Source organism: Geotrypetes seraphini, chromosome 4 (assembly GCF_902459505.1).
Source record: "Geotrypetes seraphini chromosome 4, aGeoSer1.1, whole genome shotgun sequence".
In the NCBI taxonomy this organism is placed as follows: domain Eukaryota; kingdom Metazoa; phylum Chordata; class Amphibia; order Gymnophiona; family Dermophiidae; genus Geotrypetes; species Geotrypetes seraphini.
Window position 1 is genome coordinate 226,229,436 of NC_047087.1, and position 18,719 is coordinate 226,248,154.

Consider the following 18,719-nt stretch of genomic DNA (forward strand, 5'->3'; position numbering starts at 1 on the left):
TATAGAAAAGGTGAGGGAGTACCAGAAGAAGCTCTACCTGTGCTTCATTGATTATACCAAGGCTTTTGATTGTGTTGAGCATGATAAGCTATGGGAAGCACTGAAGGAGATAGGAATGATAGTGCACCTGATCAAGTTAATAATCGCTTTACTACAAAGAAGCTACAGTGCGAACCAGGTATGGATAGATAGAATGGTTCAAGATTTATTTATTTATTTATTCAATTTTCTATACCATTCTCCCAGGGGAGCTCAGAACGGTTTACATGAATTTATTCAGGTACTCAAGCATGTTTCCCTGTCTGTCCCAGTGGGCTCACACTCTATCTAATGTACCTGGGGCAATGAAGGGGATTAAGTGACTTACCCAGGGTTACAAGGAGCAGCAGGGTGCTGAGGCTATAGCTTTTAACCACTGCGCCACACTCTCCACAAGACAAGGATACATCCTCTCTCCTTTTCTTTTCAACCTCTATGCAGAAGTAATCATGAACAAGCTGGACTTAGATGATTCAAGTGCTGGGGTGAAAATAGGTGGAAGAACCATCAGCATTCTGAGATATGCAGATGATATTGCCCCAGCAGAGAGTGAGAAGGACCTCAAGAAGTTGATCCTGAAGCTGAAGGAAGAAAGCAAGAAGATGGGACTTTACCTAAATATCAAGAAGACCAAGTACATGAATACCGTCAACAAGAAAGTCCACATAAAAATCAACAATGAAGAAATAGAAGTGGTTGACAGCTTTGTTTTGCTTGGGTCCCTCATTGATCACAGTGGCGGTTTGACAGCAGAGATCAAGTATCGATTAGCACTGGCGTGTGCAGCCATGGTGAGCATGGCCCATAAGTTCAAGGATGTCTCAGTCACCATTAAGCAAAAACTGATCACTACCATTGTGTTCCCAATTGTGACATATGGCTTCAAGACATAGACACTCATGAAAGCAGATAGAACAAAAATTGACGCTTTCAAGTTGTGGTGCTGGAGAAGACTTCTACGAGTCTCATGGATAACTAGGATCACCAACAAAGATGTTCTTGATCATATAAATGCAGAGTTTTTCCTATTTTGGTAGAGCTATCTCACATGTGATGAGAGCGAATTCACTAGAAAAGGAGGTGCTACTTGGAATGGTCAGTGGTAAAAGGAATCAGGGGAGACCAAAAGCCTGTAGGCTGGATACCATCACAAATGGCACAGGAATGAACATCAAGCAATTGAAAGAAGCCATGGTAAACAGGGAAGCATAGAGAGGACTGGTCTACAGAGTATCCAAGGGTTGGACACGACAGAATGGAAAGTAGTTGTACTGCTGCCAAAATATAGGAAACAAACCTCATACTTCTCCTGAAAGCTGACACTATTTGCAATCATCACTTGAACTGTCACTTTATATAAAGCTCTTCCAAGCTGTTTTCCTTTGCTTTCCTTCACTATTGCATGTAAATTCAATAACTGTTGATCTGTGGCTCATGCAAACAATTCTAGGATAAAGGTTGCTTTCTTTTTCCCTTCAGGATATTTTACTTTGCTGAGGACACCCTAGATTGCTATATTGACATTTAAAGCAATGGGCCTGTCATTTGTTGAACTGAATCATCAGAAAGAGTTTAATCAGTTCAAGTTTGTTCTATGGCCACTGAAATAGCTCTACCAAAGTCATAAAAGGTGCCAAAAAATAGTTATTAAAAAAGTGGGGGAAGGGAACACTGATATTCACATTAATTTAAATTGTTTGTTTGCTAATAAAAAAGAATTATACACTCTCATGGGGGGGGGGGCTCAAGAACATACTTCTTAGAAAACAAAGCCTCAAAATATATTTCAGAAAAGCACACATGGATCACTTCATAATGTATCCAACCCACAATGAAATATCATCAATCAGAAAAAAAGGGAGTATTTCGAATAATCCACAAAAACTTTTTCTAAAAATTTCTTACACACTAGTGTCACAATTTTATCTGTAACGAAATGTACCACATGACTCCTATTTCAATTGAGACCATTCATATGGTACCCCATTTCATCAACAAACTCTCCCAAGTGAAAAATAAACTAGGAGGTTGAAATATCATATAAGGGCTATGCACATTCTAACTTTCAACGTGCTAGAATGTGTAGTTCAGCTGCAGTTAGATTATCCTCCGATAAAGGCTGTTTGATAGCTCAAATGCTCTGGATGAAGTAGAGCGTCGGGTATTGGAATGTTCACCAATGCTGGCACTGGCAAAGACCGCTGAGATAAGTGTTGCTGTTTCTTCTCCAATTGATTTTGGACATATACACAATTTTAGTCATAAGAACATAAGAATTGCCGCTGCTGGGTCAGACCAGTGGTCCATGTGCCAAGCAGTCCGCTCCCGCAGCGGCCCATAGTTCAAAGTGCCCTGACTAAGTCTAGCCCTACCTGTGTACTTTCTGGTTCAGCAGGAACTTGTCTAACTTTGTCGTCAGTCTTTGCGAGCTTTAGTTAGTTTTTTGTTATTTGTTTTTTGTGTTTCATACAAAAATAAAGCAATTTTTTACAAATTTAGATAGATTTAACCTAAGTTAGATAGAAATAAAGTACAGATTAAAGGGTGGGAAGGAGGTTTGAAGTAAATAATTATGGGTTCCTTTTACGAAGATGCACTAGCGTTTTTAGCGCATGCACCGGATAGCACGCACTAGCTGAATAACTACCACCTGCTCAAGAGGAGGTGGTAGCAGCTAGTGCACACGGCATTTTAGCATGCGCTATTCTGCACGTTAAGGCCCTAACATGCCTTCGTAAAAGGAGCCCTATATCGCATTTGCATTAATCCAGGATAAGGACCTGAAATAACTTAGCCCTTATATGATACTTCAACCTCCTAGTTTATTTTTCACTTGGGAGAGTTTGTTGATGCATGATATATCCTATTTAGTTGAATCACAGCAGTCTTGCATTTAGTTTTTAACCGCTGGACGCACATTTACTAGTCACTGCCAGCTTATGCTAGTATTCTATAATGGTACCTGTCCAGATGTCATTATAGAATTCACTCTAATCCCCATATTCTATAAATAGTGTCTACCACATATGCAGATAACTTCCAATTTTTTATGTCATTGAGGTATGTGAGTGTGCCTGATCTAGCAGCAAACAACACAAAGCAGTCCAGCAGGTCTAGAAGTGTGCAATTTATTATAACCAAAAGCCCAATATGGCCATGCTTCTTCACCTTAAAAGGCTGCCCCAGGGGTAGAGCTAAAGGGGAATAAAAGCAAACCTTCCCCAATAGCAAAAATCTATCATCCAACCCCAAATAATATCCAAGAAGAGGCAAATCCCCTACTTTTCCGCTAAAAGTCAGTGGATTTACCTCATCTTGGATATTACGAAGGGGTGCTGAAAAGTTCTAGGCCCAACCTAGAAGAGAATGATGTGGATATGGTTCAATCAACGATCTGAAACAATGGCAAAACATAGAATTACATTTCTGCAAATTGGCACTTAATAAAATGTTCAGCTTACATGGCAAAATAATGCTCAGAATTTAGGAAGTTGGTTGGCTGGGCTGAGAACTTTTTGGCACCCCATCTTATTTGGGATTGGATGATAAGACTTTTGCTATTGGGGAAGGTTCGCTTTTACTCCCCTTTATTTCTATCCCTGACATAGCCTTTTAAGGAGAAATGTGGTCACGTTGGGTATTTGTCTATAACAAATTGCATACTTCCAGTACTAGTCTGATTTGTGGTGTTTGCTGCTCTGATATACACTTCCCCCTCCCCATTCACGGTTTCCCTACTCGCAATTTCACATAATCGCGATTTTTTTTTTTTGGGGGGGAGGGAAAACTATGAGAGACTACGGGAACTCCCCACAGCCATTTCTTAATGGCTATCTGCACGGGGCAGGAGCGTAGGAAGATCGCTCCTGCCCCGAAAACCAGCTAGACCACCAGGTAAGGCCGGGATGCTGGGGGAAGGTGGAAGGGAGGTGGGGGTGGGTCAGAGCCGGATATTCGTAGTTTTTCGCCATTCGCGGACCGGCTCTGCCCCTATCCCCCGCGAATAACGAGGGAGAAGTGTAGAACTGTAATTTACATTTTGGAATACATATGATCAAGTCACAAATGTTTCTTGTAATTGCAATGTATGCATGTACGTATAACATTTTTAGTCAGGTCTGATTGTGCCTATGATTTTGACTATAGGTGGCTATTTTAATGGACAAGATTAATGTTAAAATTATTATCTTAAAATATAGGCTTTTAAATTAAGCATTATAATTTTCATGCATTAGTTCTTTTCTGCTCTAAAATTCTATTTGCACAGGATTTAAATATTTCTATAACATCTTTATTCCCTCTCCTTTCTTTTTGCTTTAGACTCGAAGTGAAGCTGCCATGACAGTTTTAAGTGGTCATGTGGTCGTTTGTATTTTTGGAGATGTTACATCTGCACTGATTGGCTTACGAAATTTAGTCATGCCTCTGCGTGCTAGCAACTTCCACTATCATGAACTCAAGCCCATTGTGTTTGTGGGTGCTTTGGAATACCTAAAGCGTGAATGGGAAACATTGCACAACTTCCCCAAGGTTTCAATCTTGCCTGTAAGTCCAATGCAATATTATTGATGCCTATTCATCGACACCAAAATGGACAAAAGCCTGTTGACTTTCATGTTAGGTTTTCTTTTGTTTAAATCTAGGCCTCAGGTCTTAACCATTCCCTTCACTGTATTTGTATGAATTGAGCCCTATGAGACCTTATTAGAAGAAATTTGCAGCATTGTAGGGTCCCTTTGCAGAGATGAATATCATTTGATATCAAATGTAGTTGCAGCTTTATCTTCTGAATACATGCATTTGAAAAAAGTTTGGAGTTTTGTGATGACAAGAATTGTTTAAGATATTACTTTTTTTTTTAATTCTTTATTCATTTCTTAATCTTACAATAAGTGTACAAATAATAAAACATGTAAAATTAAATACATCACTTGAATTTCTTTCTAGTATAACATCAAATAAATAAATTTATTCCCTCCCCACCCACCCTTTTCTTTAGCAATTAATCAAAAATATACAAAATAAATATTCTTTTCTATTGATTAAACCTACAGTAAAATTTTAATTCAACCTCCTCCCCCCATTTGCAAATATACTTTCAATAGAAAATGGTATCTACTCATTACAGTAAGTTGTCAATGGCCCCCAGATCTTTTTAAATTTATTATAATATCCTTTTTGAATAGTAATTATGCTTTCCATTTTATAAATGTGACATAACAAATTCCACCAAAAGGTATAATTTAATCTACTGCAGTTTTTCCAATTACTTGTGATATTATTATAATTATAAAACCTTTGTTAGCATTAGAAATTTACACGTGTTTATTAGTATACAGAAGATGCATTTAAAATCTGTAGTGGCAGAATAGCACAAGGCAACAAAAAAATGTTTTCAGAATCATCTGACAACACAGCACATTTTTCTAAATCAGTTTTTCAAGCTGATTTCAGATCTTTTAGTTTTTTCAGTCAAGTAAACTTTTAAAGTTATGACTAATATTAGTTTATAGCCACACTAAATGATATTCATATATTAATGCTATCAGAAATCAAGTGCTATTTCATTTGTGAAAACGGTAAAGACCTCAGTGTTTCCCAGGATAAAACCTGTGAAACAAACTATGCCAATAATAATATTGACATAGAGAAATACATCCTTGGTCTTATATTTTACCGTTACACTTAGCTCTTATTTTCAGCTTTTTAACGTTTTATTAGCTTTTATACTTTTTACTAACTTTTATATTTTTATAGAGAAGTAAGCACTTATCTTGTTGCCTTCTGATAGCTCAAAATCACCGCAGCTGCAGTTTTAGCGGTATCCATATGCCGCTTTTGAACAGTTTCAAATTTGATCAATTCAGAAATATCCCAACAGGCCCTGTTTCGCCCTACGGCTGCATCAGGGGATTATTTTTCAATATGAGCTAACTTTTATAGAGAAGTAAGCACTTATCTTGTTGCCTTCTGATAGCTCAAAATCACCGCAGCTGCAGTTTTAGCGGTATCCATATGCCGCTTTTGAACAGTTTCAAATTTGATCAATTCAGAAATATCCCAACAGGCCCTGTTTCGCCCTACGGCTGCATCAGGGGATTATTTTTCAATATGAGCTAACTTTTATAGAGAAGTAAGCACTTATCTTGTTGCCTTCTGATAGCTCAAAATCACCGCAGCTGCAGTTTTAGCGGTATCCATATGCCGCTTTTGAACAGTTTCAAATTTGATCAATTCAGAAATATCCCAACAGGCCCTGTTTCGCCCTACGGCTGCATCAGGGGATTATTTTTCAATATGAGCTACTGCTTCAATGATTTTCTCCCAGCGAATCCCAGTTCTAGAAGCGTAGCACGGGTTTAGCACATGCTAAAATCCTGCGTGCGCTAAAAATGCTAGCGCACCTTAGTAAAAGGAGCCCTTAATTGTGAGCCCTCTAGAAGCAGAAAAGTACCTACCATACTTGAATATATACCACCTCAATAGCCTTCAGGCTTGCAGGTTCTTATGCATATTTAGGTACAGTAGGTATTTTTTTATTTTTCTGAAGGGTTCACAATTGGAAAAAAAGAAGTTGAACTAGCATTTCAATCTGTATCCCTTGGTTTACAGTCCACTGCACTAACTACTAGGTTATTCCTCAAACTTGTTTTCTTTTCTGTTAAGAATGTCTGAAGCTGTCATAGAATTTGGCATCCTTTTCCAGTTTCACTTTTAGGGAGAGGACAGGGTAAGTTTTAGAAATGCTGGGGCCCAAGGCAGAAATTAAGGAGGGGGCCCCCCACTCTCTTTCTTAACTGCCTTCCTCCTTCAATCTTCCCAGCTGCCATTATTACCACACATAAAACAGCTTTAAAGGAGATGATTTCTTCATGCACAAAACACAGACAGACTGTCACCAAATACAGAACAAGGGACTGCAAATAGAAATAAAAATATAAAGACCAAATCAAAATGGGAACCCCAAGAAATTAAACTCAGCACCCAGTACCCCAACACTGAAGAAATAAAACCAGAAGTGCACTTCTTTTTTTTTACTGAACATAATTGTTGGCTAGCCAAAGGGGTCCTTGGCCAAAGCCATAGAGAGGAGGACCCAGGCCCATAAGACACTCTAGCCACTACATTTATGGTGGAAAGTGTAAGGCCAACAAAACCCACCAAATCCTACCCTGCTTCCATATATATGTCAATTGCAGCCATAATGGCTATTGGGGTGGGAGACAGATGGGTTTAGTAGGTTTGGGGAAAGTTTTGAAGGGCTCACTCTAAATTATAAGGGGTTTTATTGAGATGTACATGTGGCAGCCTTTATGTGAAGTTCACAGCTTTGCCCTCTAAAGCGGCCCACTGCTCTGTTGGTATGTCTGTGTGGCCAGTCTATTACAATGCTGGCACCTCCTATGTCCAAATGGTCTGAATTTGGGAGCTTGGACGCATCTGTGGTTGAAAATGTTGCATAAAGTTAGATGTCTTTGTCAGCCAAGACATCCAAGTAGGCGAGTTTCAGAAAAACATTTGGACATCCAAGACTTTCAAAAATAGCTGTTTTTCCATATCCGACTTTGGATGTCTAGCGGTAAACACACAATGTCAGACTTAGATGCACAATCAAAAATGCCCCTCATAGTGTACCAAGGGTGTTTAAATTTCTCGAATCAGAAGTACAATTGGAGCTGAAATATTTCTTATTATGTAAAGGCAAATAGTGCCATTTAACATGCTTATCTAATCTATCTATCTACACACACACTCACAAGCATTCTGCTATTGAGTGCAGATAGTACCAGACAATATATAAAAGAAAAATCATTCAATTTGACCCAGCTTTCAAGGAATTTTTGATAGCAACTATCTAGTTATATTTTTGTCAAAATAAAAATGTTACTCTTCTCTGTTTAAATTTTTGACTGTCCATCAGTGTGAGCCTGTGTGCTGCATAGCTGAAAACTTTCCATCTTGGAACGGGAAGAAAGATATATTTCATCAATACCCTGTGTTCTATCCTGGCAGCCAGCATCTGCCATTTGATGATGACCTAAATCAAGGCAGTTTCAAGTTACAGATGAGATGTAGAATGCTGGCATTATTCTTCCAACTTCTTTGTTAGTAATAACTTGACTGAGTATTGAGACTGAACTGAAAATGCTGCCATCAGCACCAGCTACCCTTTAGATTAGCGCTCATCTCCTATTCCCTGGCACATTGTTAGACCAGCTTAATGTCAGAGCATAAAAAAGATTCTTGTTAAATAATTTCCCAAAGCTCCTTCTCAATCTTTAATTTGTTTTTCTCTTTTTTTTTTCCCTGCCCTACTTTTTTTTTCCTGTCTGCCGAAGGGTACGCCATTAAGTCGGGCTGATTTAAGGGCTGTCAACATCAACCTCTGCGACATGTGTGTTATCCTGTCAGCCAATCAGAATAATATTGATGATACTTCGCTGCAGGACAAGGAGTGCATCTTGGCGTCACTCAATATCAAATCTATGCAGTTTGATGACAGCATTGGGGTCTTGCAGGCTAATTCCCAAGGTAAGGGCTGCCCTATAATACTTTTCTACAGTGCCTACAGGGGACAAGGACTAGCAAGAAGAATATCCCTCACTCAGTGATTCAAAGGTTGTTACATCAGCTTGCTTGACACTTAAACCTGCTGATTGTGTTAAGATTGCTTTAAAGGGACATGCACATTATTTTTCAGCTATATTTAAGAGCAAGAAAATAATTTATTCTGCTTAAAGAATAGCTTGTTTGATAAAGTTTTTCACCTTTCCAAAACCTTATTTTGTATATAACAACATAAGTTTAGATAAAGTTGGAGTGACAAATATATTCTACATAGTAAATTCAGTAAACAAAATTAACATGATGATAAATATTAATCTTAAAAACATAGCCCCCCCCTTTTTTTTTTTTACTAAGCTGTGGTAGAGGTTTCTACCGTGTTGCTCCAACGCTCATAAAATTCCTATGAGCGTCGGAGCAGTATCAGAGCATTCAGCGCTCTGAGCCACAATAGAAACCTCTACAGCAGCATAGCAAAAGGGGGGAAGGGAGGATAGGTTTTCATGTTATGAAAGTAGTAGATCTGTGTTTCAAAAGCTAGTCCTGCTACCTCCTAGCCTGTCTGGTAGCCACAATAAATACTGTATGCATAAGATAGATTTGCATTCAGTGGAGGCAGTGCATGCAAATAAATCTATACATACAGTATTTGTGAATATCCTTAAAACTAGGTTAGGTAAGGGATCCACAAGTGTCAGTTTGAGAAACACTGAACTAGATACAGCTTACAGGTTCATTTATTTTATATATTGTATATATTGCAATATATTAAATAAAGTGATTTACAATAAAAATGTATAAAAAAATTTGTGAAAGGAATTCCATGAATTTGAGTAAAAGCTCCACCCAAAAACCACCCCAAAGCAGCCCAAAGATATACCACATTTACACAATTTTTCCATACTTACCCATATTTTATTAATAAAAATCAAATTAATTATCTACTAAAATGCTGGAATAAATCATGGCAACGATGTCTCTTAGCATTTGCACAAGGAAATTCCACAGTATTAGGCCTACATTTAAAAAAGTCCCTTTCCTGGTGCTTTCCAATTTAGCAACTTGTATTCCCGGGACTACTTACAAATGTTTCTGACTGGAATGCAAAGACCTTACTAGACTGCAACTCTTTAAATATTTAGACAAAGTGACTTGTATCCCAGATTGCAAAACTTTAAAGACTATCAGAATAATCTTAAAACAAACAGGATAATATACTGGTAGTAGCTACCATTACCTGTAATCATCTTAATAGTTACATTCTGAAGCGTTTGCAATTTCTTCATTTTACGTTTAGTAATACCATTCAACAATGAATTTGTATAATCAAGCGTGGACATGAATAAGGAATGAACCAGGACTAAAAATGATGCTTTATTCAATGATCCTTTTACAGCTTTTAAATTTGTAAGATTGTAAAATCCTGCTTAATCATATTGATCATCTGATGATCAATAATGGTGAAAGAAAGCCAGGAGGGTTTAAGAGGAAGGCAGAATATAAGACTCAAATTTTCCCTGTCTTTTCAGCAGCCTATAGTTACAAGGAAAAAATCACAATTTGAAGTGTCTGTATACAAATGCTAGAAGCCTAAAAAAAATAAAATAGGAGAGTATATAACACTGAATGATGAGATAGATATAATAGGCATCTCAGAGACCTGGTGGACGGAGGACAATCAATGGGACACTGTATTACTTGGGTACAAATTATATCACAAGGATGGAGTAGATCAAATTGGAGGGGGGGATTTGCGCTGTATGTTAAAAGAGGGAATTGAATCAAATCAAATAAACATTCTGCATGGCATAGATAGCAGTGTGGAATCCATATGGATAGAAATTCCATATGTGAAGAGAAGGAATATAAAGGTAGAGTTACACTACCGTCCCCCTGGACAAAATAAGCAGACAGATGAAGAAATGTTTTCAGAGATTAGGAAGGCTGGAAACTGGGCAACAGTATAATAATGGGTGATTTCAATTACCAAAACCCACTGGAAGAGATAAATATAATCACATAATACACAAAATGTTTTATCTCCTTCTGCTAAAGTGGAAAACAAACAACACACAAACCATGATGGAGAAAAACACCTCACACTTTGTCAAGGAGTTCATCAAAGCAAATGAGCCTTTATATCATTAAAAAAAACTTCACCAGTAGCCTGCAGTAATCCAAGTTTCCATCCAACAGCAGGACAATAAAAGTAGAAAAGTTCATAAAATAAACAAGGTATAAAACAGCTGCTCAGGAAGGCAACCACTGACTATAAAGTCCAGTCCATATAGTATATATGTTCAAATCAGCTATGCAAAGTACAAAATCTAAATGCATATAGATAAGTTTTAAAGTACATAGCTCATATAGATGATCTGATCCAAAGCTGAAAAAACATCCAAAAGGGCTGGAAACTCATTTGCCAAATTCAGTTGTTGTTGTCCATTCCACAGATTCTGAACCCACTATTCTGTGCAAATGCGCAGTGAATATTTGTAATCCCTACAGGAGTACCCTGTTTTGCTTGCACATCTTCAGGGGGTGAAACAAAAGTAGCACATCTCGAACACTGCTTACTTGGGCGTATTGCATTCATTTCTGGTCTCCTTATCTCAAGAAAGATATAGCGGCACTAGAAAAGGTTCAAAGAAGAGCGACCAAGATGATAAAGGGGATGGAACTCCTCTCGTATGAGGAAAGACTAAAAAGGTTAGGGCTCTTTAGCTTGGAAAAGAGACAGCTGAGAGGAGATATGATTGAAGTCTACAAAATCCTGAGTGGAGTAGAACGGGTTCAAGTGGATTAATTTTTCACTCTGTCAAAAATTCCAAAGACTAGGAGACAGCGAATTTAAAATTCTTTGAAGATAACGTCTGAAAACCTACAAAACAGTTTTAAATGTATATGAGTACATTTTTTCTGCTTTTGACTGCAATGATAGGAAAAGACCTGAATATCTCTAACTTTTTGGATTGATTCTCTGAAGAAGCAAGGCGAAATGGGCCTGTAAGAATCACTAATATAAGATATAGTCCTTTATATAAGGAGTTTTGAAAAGACAATATAAATTTTGAAAAAGCTTATAGAAAAACTATTTTTATAAAAAATTATTTATTGGACTATTTAATTAATTTTGCACATTACTGCTGTTTCTCAGTACTGTTTTTCGTTATAAATAAACAATTACAAAAAAAAAGGATTAATAATATTATATACCTATAGTATAGATTTGCAATTTTGCACGTTTAAAGATTTATGGAGGTGGTGGAAGATCAATGATTAGAACACGGTTGCTCCAATTGAACAGCTATTCCTTCTGAATTGTATGTATTAGCAACCTGTCTGAGATTTTTCCTCCTAAATCTTTGGGACTGATTTAATAAAATTGTCTTACTATTGTTATTTTTTGATAATTTTTTGAAGGTTAATAAGATCCACTTTTGGCTTGGTATTTTATAACTCCACATGTAAATTTTTTAAAAGCTCCTCCCATGCAACTGGCCATGCCCCCTTTCAAGTTGCAGGCCAGGGGATTTAAGTGCACAGGAAGATATGCACACAAACTCTAGTTAATGCCAATTAACTGCAATAATTGTAGACATCAATTTATGGCTAGTTAATGGCTTGTTAGGTAATTGATTTGTATGCACATATTTTATCAGCATGCAAATTTCAGTGCCCAAATTTGTGTCCCATACAGAGAAATTAGGGGATAGCATGCACAAGGCGGAGTTCACATAGGCAGAGTATGGGAAGGCATGGGCTGAGGGTTGTAATGGGAAGTCTTCTGGAAGGTGGATTGTGATGGGGGGGGGGGACCCTCTCTATTCTCTGCCTTTTCTAAAGTGCTCCAGTATTACTTCTAATATAGCATTCAGAAAACTTTGCAGGATTCCCTCAGTGCTGAATCATGGGTAGTTTTATAGGAAAATCCTAAGGGGCTCATAATCGAAAGAGAAAAACATCCAAAAATCGGCCTAAGTCGGCACTTGGATGAACATTTCTCAAAAACATCAAGTGCCAATAATAAAACCGGGTTTTGGACGTATTTCTAAACAACCTAGGCCTTCATAGTGCCGCTCAACGTCCAAAGCTAAACGGGGTGTTTCGGGAGGCGTGTTAAGGGTGGGAATTGGGCAGGATGTGGGCCGGCTTAGACTTAGTCGTACAGCATGTATAACCAAAAGTTTAACAACAGAGCCTAGACGGAACTTGGACATTGTGACTTAGACCATATAAAACATGATGTAAGTCACAAAAACCTACCTAAACTCACCAGATAAGCACTTCAAACACATAACACAGACTCCCACACACTACCCCAGTGATCACCAACTCCCCACCACCCCCATAAAAAATATATTCACAACTTTAAATTTCAACCTCCAGACCATCATCACGTGGCCGCGTGGCATAGGAAAGCCTAGTCGTCCAGCCCAGAGGCGGCTTAAGTGATCTTGGGGGTGGATTAGGGACCCATGGAGAGGAGGACCCATGCCCATAAGCCCGTGTAATCACTGCATTGATTCTGAAACATGTGCACTCCCTTATACACCCCCAAAACCCTTTTGTACTGGCATATAAGTGGCTCCTGCAGCCATGAGGGCTATTGGGGTGGTAGATAAGTGGGTCTAGGGGATTCTGGAGGTGGTTTGGGGGCTCACCATCACCTATAAGGGAGCTGTAGTGAGGAGAAGCCATGGCACCCTTTTTGTGAAGTTCACAGCAGTGCCCTGTAAGGTACCCCACTATTTAGGTGCCATGTCTGGGTGTTCAGTCCATCACTTTGCAGACCCCTCCCACGTCCAACAGGGCTTGTTCTAGGCGTTTTGGACTAGGACGGAAAGTTGGATGGAAATGTGGTATAAAAATGGACGATTTAGCGGCTTGGACAATCTGATCGGCAGGATGTATAATTAGATGATTTTCGAAAGTAAAAAAAAGTTGGACGTCTCTTTCAAAAATGTGTCTTAGGCTCTTTTTAACTTTGGACGACTTGCGAGATGGACGTAAATGGACTTAAACATCCCTTTCGATTATGCCCCTCCACAAGTTTACATTCAGGTACTATAGTCTGCAGAAATAGGGATTTTATTCTTATTCCTTCACATAAGAACATAAAAATTGCCTCTGCTGGTTCAGACCAGTGGTCCATCTAACCCAGCAGTTCGCTCACACGGCGGCCGTTAGGTCAAAGACCAATGCTCTAAATGAGTCCAGTCTCACCTGCGTACGTTCCAGTTTAGCAGGAACTTGTCCAACTTTGTTTTGAATCCCTGGAGGGTGTTTTCCCCTATAACAGACTCTGGAAGAGCGTTCCAGTTGTCTACCACTCTCTGGGTGAAGAAGAACTTCCTTACGTTTATACGGAATCTATCCCCTTTCAGCTTTAGGGAGTGCCCTCTCGTTCTTCCTACCTTGGAGAAGGTGAACAATCTGCCTTTATCTACTAAGTCTATTCCCTTCAGTATCTTGAAGCAAGCTCAGTGTTTGTTTATAAATAACTGGTGCTGCTTCTTCTCATTTCTTCTTCAGCTATATGAGAATATGCAGTTTTCTGGGCAGTTTTGAAGGAAGCAGAGGATGTCAGCATTCTGTGCTCAGGCTCTTCTAGGCATAGAATTTTAGGGGATTCACCTGTTTGTAAATCAAATAATTGATCTATCTTGTGGATCCAACAAGAGTTAAGGAGAAATAGTTTGCAGCTATCTGTGGTATGGTGGACCACCCTTGTGAAGCAAAAGGGATGGAAACAAGCAATGTTCAAAAACTTTGTTTCATTTCTTCAACCTAAACTAAAAGCACTGTCCACATTTGGGTTTACGGGTCCAACACGGGCCGTAATTCGGTAAGACACTTTCCTCAGGGGTCCAATGGAAAAAGATGTTATAAAATGGCATCGCTAACTGAATGTGGAGAAGTGTGAGCGCTGCGCCGTAAACTCTCACTGAAAAGTGAGTAAGAGCCACCCTTGTGGACAGTGACGTAGTAAGGAAGAGGACGGAGATCCAACCTGGGCACCGTCTTCCTAAGGGCACAACACCCCCTCCTCCTTTCCGTCTCCCCGCTCCTTTCCTTGCTGTGCATGTGTGCTACTTGCCTACCGCCTTACCTATTTTACTTCCTCCGCAAGGGTTGCTTCTCGTGTCGGCATTGGCGCGCTCTCTGACATCATTTCTGGGACCTGTGCCTAGGAAGGGATGTCAAAGAGTGAGCCGACACCAACGTGCTCATGCTGGAGAAGTTAAAAAGGGAAAGGGAAGGGGGACGCATGTGCGGCAGGGGGCAGGGAAGAGGGAGGGGGAGGGGTGCAGCTCACCCTTACTACGCCACTTCTTGTGGAAGAGATGATGCATCTGAGTTGTCTTCTAGGCTTAGGAGTATAGTGGCATATTTAAGGAAACAACAAGGCAGCCGATTTACTAGATCCAACTTGGAAAGAAGACAAGAAGCAGATCATTTGAAGAAAAATGGTTTTTAATAAATGCTCCTAGGAAATGGTGCCCGAAGTGGCCACATGTGGCCAACTAGGCTGCATCAGGGGCATACAACCAGCTGATGACACACAACTGCTTCTACCAGTGCTTAAAGAAATAATCCTGGGTCCTGCCCTGCCTTCCAGCACGATTCTGTTAGCAAAAAGCATTTCAGGAGTATGACTGGAGTTCTTGGGAGAAAACACCTCTATGAAATTAGTATTTGTTTTTTATCTGTCATGCAAACAGATGGTCTAGATTTATTTATTTTAGTATTTATATACCACTTATGTGGTTTACATTCAGGTATTAAAGCTTTTTTACCTACCTGTCCTGGTGGGCTCACACTCTATCTAATGTACCTGGGGCAATGGGGGATTAAGTGACTTCAATCGAAAAATATATATAGGATGCAGAGAGACAATCTCACAAAAATACCTCTCTGTCTCATTTTAAATAACTTCAAAAATGGAAACAGCGAGACGTATTCTTTCGCTAGACTTATCTCAGACAAACTTAGTCCATAAAGAATTCTTTATGCAGGGGAGGGGCCTCAGATCCTCGTGCGTTGTCGGTAAGTTATCTCAACAACTGCACTGGACAGGGAAATAACCTCATTGGCCCCTCCTGCCTAGCAATTCACCAATGCTATTATAGCTAAATGTTTAAAACAGTGAAGTACAAAACTTAGCTTAGGCAGGGAACATTTTCGTGATGAAACGCCTGCTGGTCGTTGCTGGTCCGCTCCCACCAACGTGAAGCTAGCTGACGTTTCGCTGTATGGCTGCGTCAGGGTGGTGGACTCCTGTACAAAGAGAACAGAACACAGCAGCGTCAGGGTAAGAATAGCAAGAGGATGCCTGTCACTGTATCCAAATTTACTCAGCATCTGTTAGCACTCTAATTGGCAAAGATGGCCGATGCTGAAAACAGTAAGACAGAGAGATATTTTTGTGGGATTAAGTGACTTCCGCAGGATCACAAGGAGCAGTGTGGGAGCGTGCGCCACACACTCTCCACAAGATAAGAAGTTGCAAGGGGCAAATCATAGAATATTAACAAAAAAGAAAAAAAAAATGTTCAAAAGTAAAACAACTGAGCAGGAAGAGTATAATTTTACTGCACCTATGCTTTCAAAATAGCTCTAGCAATCAGACTAAATTATCATGCTTTCAAGGGGTCATTTTTCCCCCGAAGTTCAGCATCTTGTAAGATTGCAGTTGATTGTAGCATAGCAACAACTTTCCTGTGGTCAGCAGTAAAGCATAGCTTTCTGTTTCTCTGTCTCAGCATCTCTCATAGAAACATGATGGCAGATAACGGCCAAGTGGCCCATCTAGTCTGCCCATCCGCAGTAACCATTTTCTCTTCCTCTCTCTAAGAGATCCCACATGCCTATTCCAGGCTTTCGTGAATTCAGACACAGTCTCTGTCTCCACCCCCTCTTCCGGGAGACTGTTCCACACATCTACCACCCCTTCTTTAAAAAAGTATTTCCTTGGATTACTCTTGAGCCTGTCACCTCTTAACTTTATCTTATGCCCTCTCATTCCACAGCTTCCTTTCAAATGAAAAATACTTGACTCGTGAATTTATGCCACGTAGGTATTTAAACGTTTCTATCATATCTCTCCTCTCCCACCTTTCCTCTAAAGTATACGTATTGAGATCTTAAAGTCTGTCCCCATACACCTTATGACGAAGACCACACACCATTTTAGTAGCCTTCCTCTTGACCAACTCCATCCTCTTTATTTCTTTTTGAAGATGCAGTGTCCAGAATTGTACATACTGTAATATTCTAAATGAGGTCTCATCAAAGTCTTATACAGGGCATCAATACCTCTTTATTCCTACTGGCCATACCTCTTCTTATGCACCCTAGCATCCTTCTAGCTTTCACCGTCACGTTTTCAACCTGTTTGGTCACCTTAAGATTATCACATACAATCACACCCAACCCAAGTCCCGCTCTCCCTCAAATTATATAAGTTAACAGGGCTCATTTACAAACCTGGATGAAAATGCAGGGGTAAGAGCAGAAATGTGCTGCACTGTACCAGGGAGGAAAAAAAAAACCCAACAATGCCCCCCAATGAACTGCAGAACAGTTTGTACAAACAAATATCTCATCCCATATGTTATAAACTGATTGTGTACTTTCTCTATGCTGGTTACAGCAAGGGCAAATTTAGAGCACACTAAACCCAGTATAGGTAGCTACAGAAATTGCTGTTACACTAAGAATGATTTTATGACACAAATGGATTCATTATTTTTCATTTGGTTCATTAGTGTGCCTTAAAACAATTTAGGGGCCCTTTTATTAAACTGTAGTCAAATTTGCTGTTACAGTAGCTTAAGACATGATTTAGACAAACCAGTGGCGTACCTAGCATATGTCGACTGCTGTAATGTTAGGACATAAAAAGATAACGTTTTGCTGGAACACAGTGAAGCAGGTGTCACCTCGCTTTTCAATCAAAAAGAAGGAAAAAGCCTCAGAAAAGGCCCTCCCACCGCCACAAAACGTGGATATCAAGGTGGTTAGACGGTAACCTCACAGGCAAAACCTTCAAAAATGAATTGATGTGAGCAAAGAAACTTATGCTTCACATGTGTATTGATATAGATAGAGGAATAAAGCCACTTATCTTTAACTGATCGGCACACCGACGGAGGCCAGCGTTTCACCGACTAGCTGCATCAGGGTGTGACCCGACCAATCAGTCTGGTTCCTGGGATGGAAGCTCCCTGGTGCACCTTAAACAGGAATTGAATACAATTAAAGCAGCTTCCAACACTCCACAAAATCATACCAACTTACCACCTCTACCTCAAAGAATAAAACAGCCCAGGAATAAATGGGTCACAGTAGGCTCAGGAAGACTGCGACATGTAACACAGAAACATCCACCTTCATTAATATTACCTCTACAGAATTCCTTCGCTCCACTAGTGCATTGCGATACTCAGGAAAACAGAAGGGAGGTGGGACTGGAACCAATGAAGGAAACTCAAGAGAACAAGAGCACCCTAAGTACAAATAAAAAAGCCAAAAACAGAAAACTATTACTGTTGGGGGATTCCATCATCAGAGGCATTAACCTTGGAACACAGGGCGAGGAGTCCAAAATAGTGAAATGTCTTCCAGGATCCTCAGCTACCAGGAGTTCCAGGCAAATACTGACTATAATTAAGGAAGAAACTAAGGATTTTAACACTGATGTTGTTATCCATCTGGGAACAAATGACCTGGCCAACAACTCCACACTTGCAGCACAGAAAGCTTTTCGGGAGCTTGGTGAGGGCGTGAAACCTTTTGTAAAGACTTTAGCTTTTTCTGAAATATTGCCTGCATATGGAAAAGGAGAGCAAAGAATGAAAAACACAGAGGACTTTAATAGATGGCTCAGAGCCTGGTGTCATCAAGAAGGCTTCAGGTACATAGGAGGATGGGGAAATACATGGAAGGACAAGAAGCTATATTGCACTGATGGGCTACATATTACTACAGCAGGAAAAAGAAACCTTGCAGAGAAATTTAGACAATATTTTTCCAGGCATTTAAACTAGAAGGTGGGGGTGGTGTATGTACGAAGGACAATTATAGAGACCACCCCCGGCAAAAGAAAAGAT

General features: G+C 39.6%; 1 protein-coding gene across 4 annotated transcripts in view; it reads left to right on the top strand.

Annotated features, from left to right (window-relative positions):
• The window catches only part of KCNMA1 (potassium calcium-activated channel subfamily M alpha 1), a 1,372,671-nt gene that overhangs the window by 1,132,306 nt on the left and 221,646 nt on the right, over positions 1 to 18,719 (top strand). For all 4 annotated transcript variants that reach the window (XM_033940852.1, XM_033940853.1, XM_033940854.1 and 1 more), the window contains 2 exons: positions 4,360 to 4,584; positions 8,379 to 8,571. In XM_033940852.1, the coding sequence (XP_033796743.1) occupies positions 4,360 to 4,584; positions 8,379 to 8,571 (418 nt within the window). The remainder of the gene's footprint in view (positions 1 to 4,359; positions 4,585 to 8,378; positions 8,572 to 18,719) is intronic.